General features: G+C 63.6%; 1 protein-coding gene across 1 annotated transcript in view; it reads right to left on the reverse strand.

The window, feature by feature from the left end:
• Positions 1–890, reverse strand: part of TMEM150A (transmembrane protein 150A) — a gene marked incomplete at both ends in the record, with an annotated part of 6,907 nt that overhangs the window by 2,599 nt on the left and 3,418 nt on the right. Inside the window, 3 exons of the mRNA XM_009069761.1 lie at positions 390–517; positions 652–719; positions 865–889. Coding sequence (XP_009068009.1) covers positions 390–517; positions 652–719; positions 865–889 — 221 coding nt within the window. The remainder of the gene's footprint in view (positions 1–389; positions 518–651; positions 720–864; position 890) is intronic.

The following is an 890-nucleotide window of genomic DNA, read 5'->3' on the forward strand; positions in this document are numbered from 1 at the left end:
GGGTCTGCTCCAGTCCCTGCCAGCACAGGCTCTGCCCCAACAGTTTCCTGGCGTCACCCCCTGAGCACAAGCATCGGCAGCTTGGCCCAGTCCTCCGCCTGACTGGCACGTGCCTGCCTACGCACGCGCCCAAGGAGGGGCAGACCGTGCAGAGGGTCTCAGCTAAGGGTTGAACCAAACCCAGCAGCTTAATCTGGACCTGAACTGTGAATACACAAGCCAAGAGGACTCCCAGCACCCTGGGAAGCACAACACCCACCCAGCCGAGGGCACGGACTGCACAGATGAGAGGCTGGACCAAAACAACCACCCCAAACCCTACCCTGCTGAGCACTGCCACTGCCCCGCTCCAGCCAAGGCCCTTGGGCACTCCAGAAGAAAGGCCTTACCTGGAAGTTTCCAACCATGGTGAGGCCAGCAGCACAGACCCAGCCAGTGGCCAGGCCCAGAGTGTTGAGGAGGGATGGCCCCAGGCGCTCCAGGAGGTGGGCATAGCGCAGCAGTCCCACCAGGATGACTGCAGGGGGGAGACACAGCCCTGTCACACACCGCTGCCAGCAGCCCTCCTCATCCCTCTCCTGTCCCCCACCAGGGGTGGGTCCTGGAGGGCAGCCCACTCCCAGCCCTGCTCCCCAAGCAGCGTCCACTTACCCATGAAGGAGCCCAGGCTGCAGATGAGGCTGAAGAAGCAGCTCTCAGGAGGCAGGGTGCCACACTTGCTGTGGGGACAAAGCAAGACCAGGGGGCCCTCAGATAGGTGGCACTGGGGTGTGCACTTGGCCCCCTCCCCGAAAACCCTCCTGGGTTGCCCTGGAGAGGTCTCAGAGCAGCTCTGCCCTGTGCTCACACCCTGCAGCTGCTCACCTGACGAGGGGGATGTGGTCCAGCGT

Source organism: Acanthisitta chloris, unplaced genomic scaffold, assembly GCF_000695815.1.
Source record: "Acanthisitta chloris isolate BGI_N310 unplaced genomic scaffold, ASM69581v1 scaffold26082, whole genome shotgun sequence".
NCBI classification, from domain to species: domain Eukaryota; kingdom Metazoa; phylum Chordata; class Aves; order Passeriformes; family Acanthisittidae; genus Acanthisitta; species Acanthisitta chloris.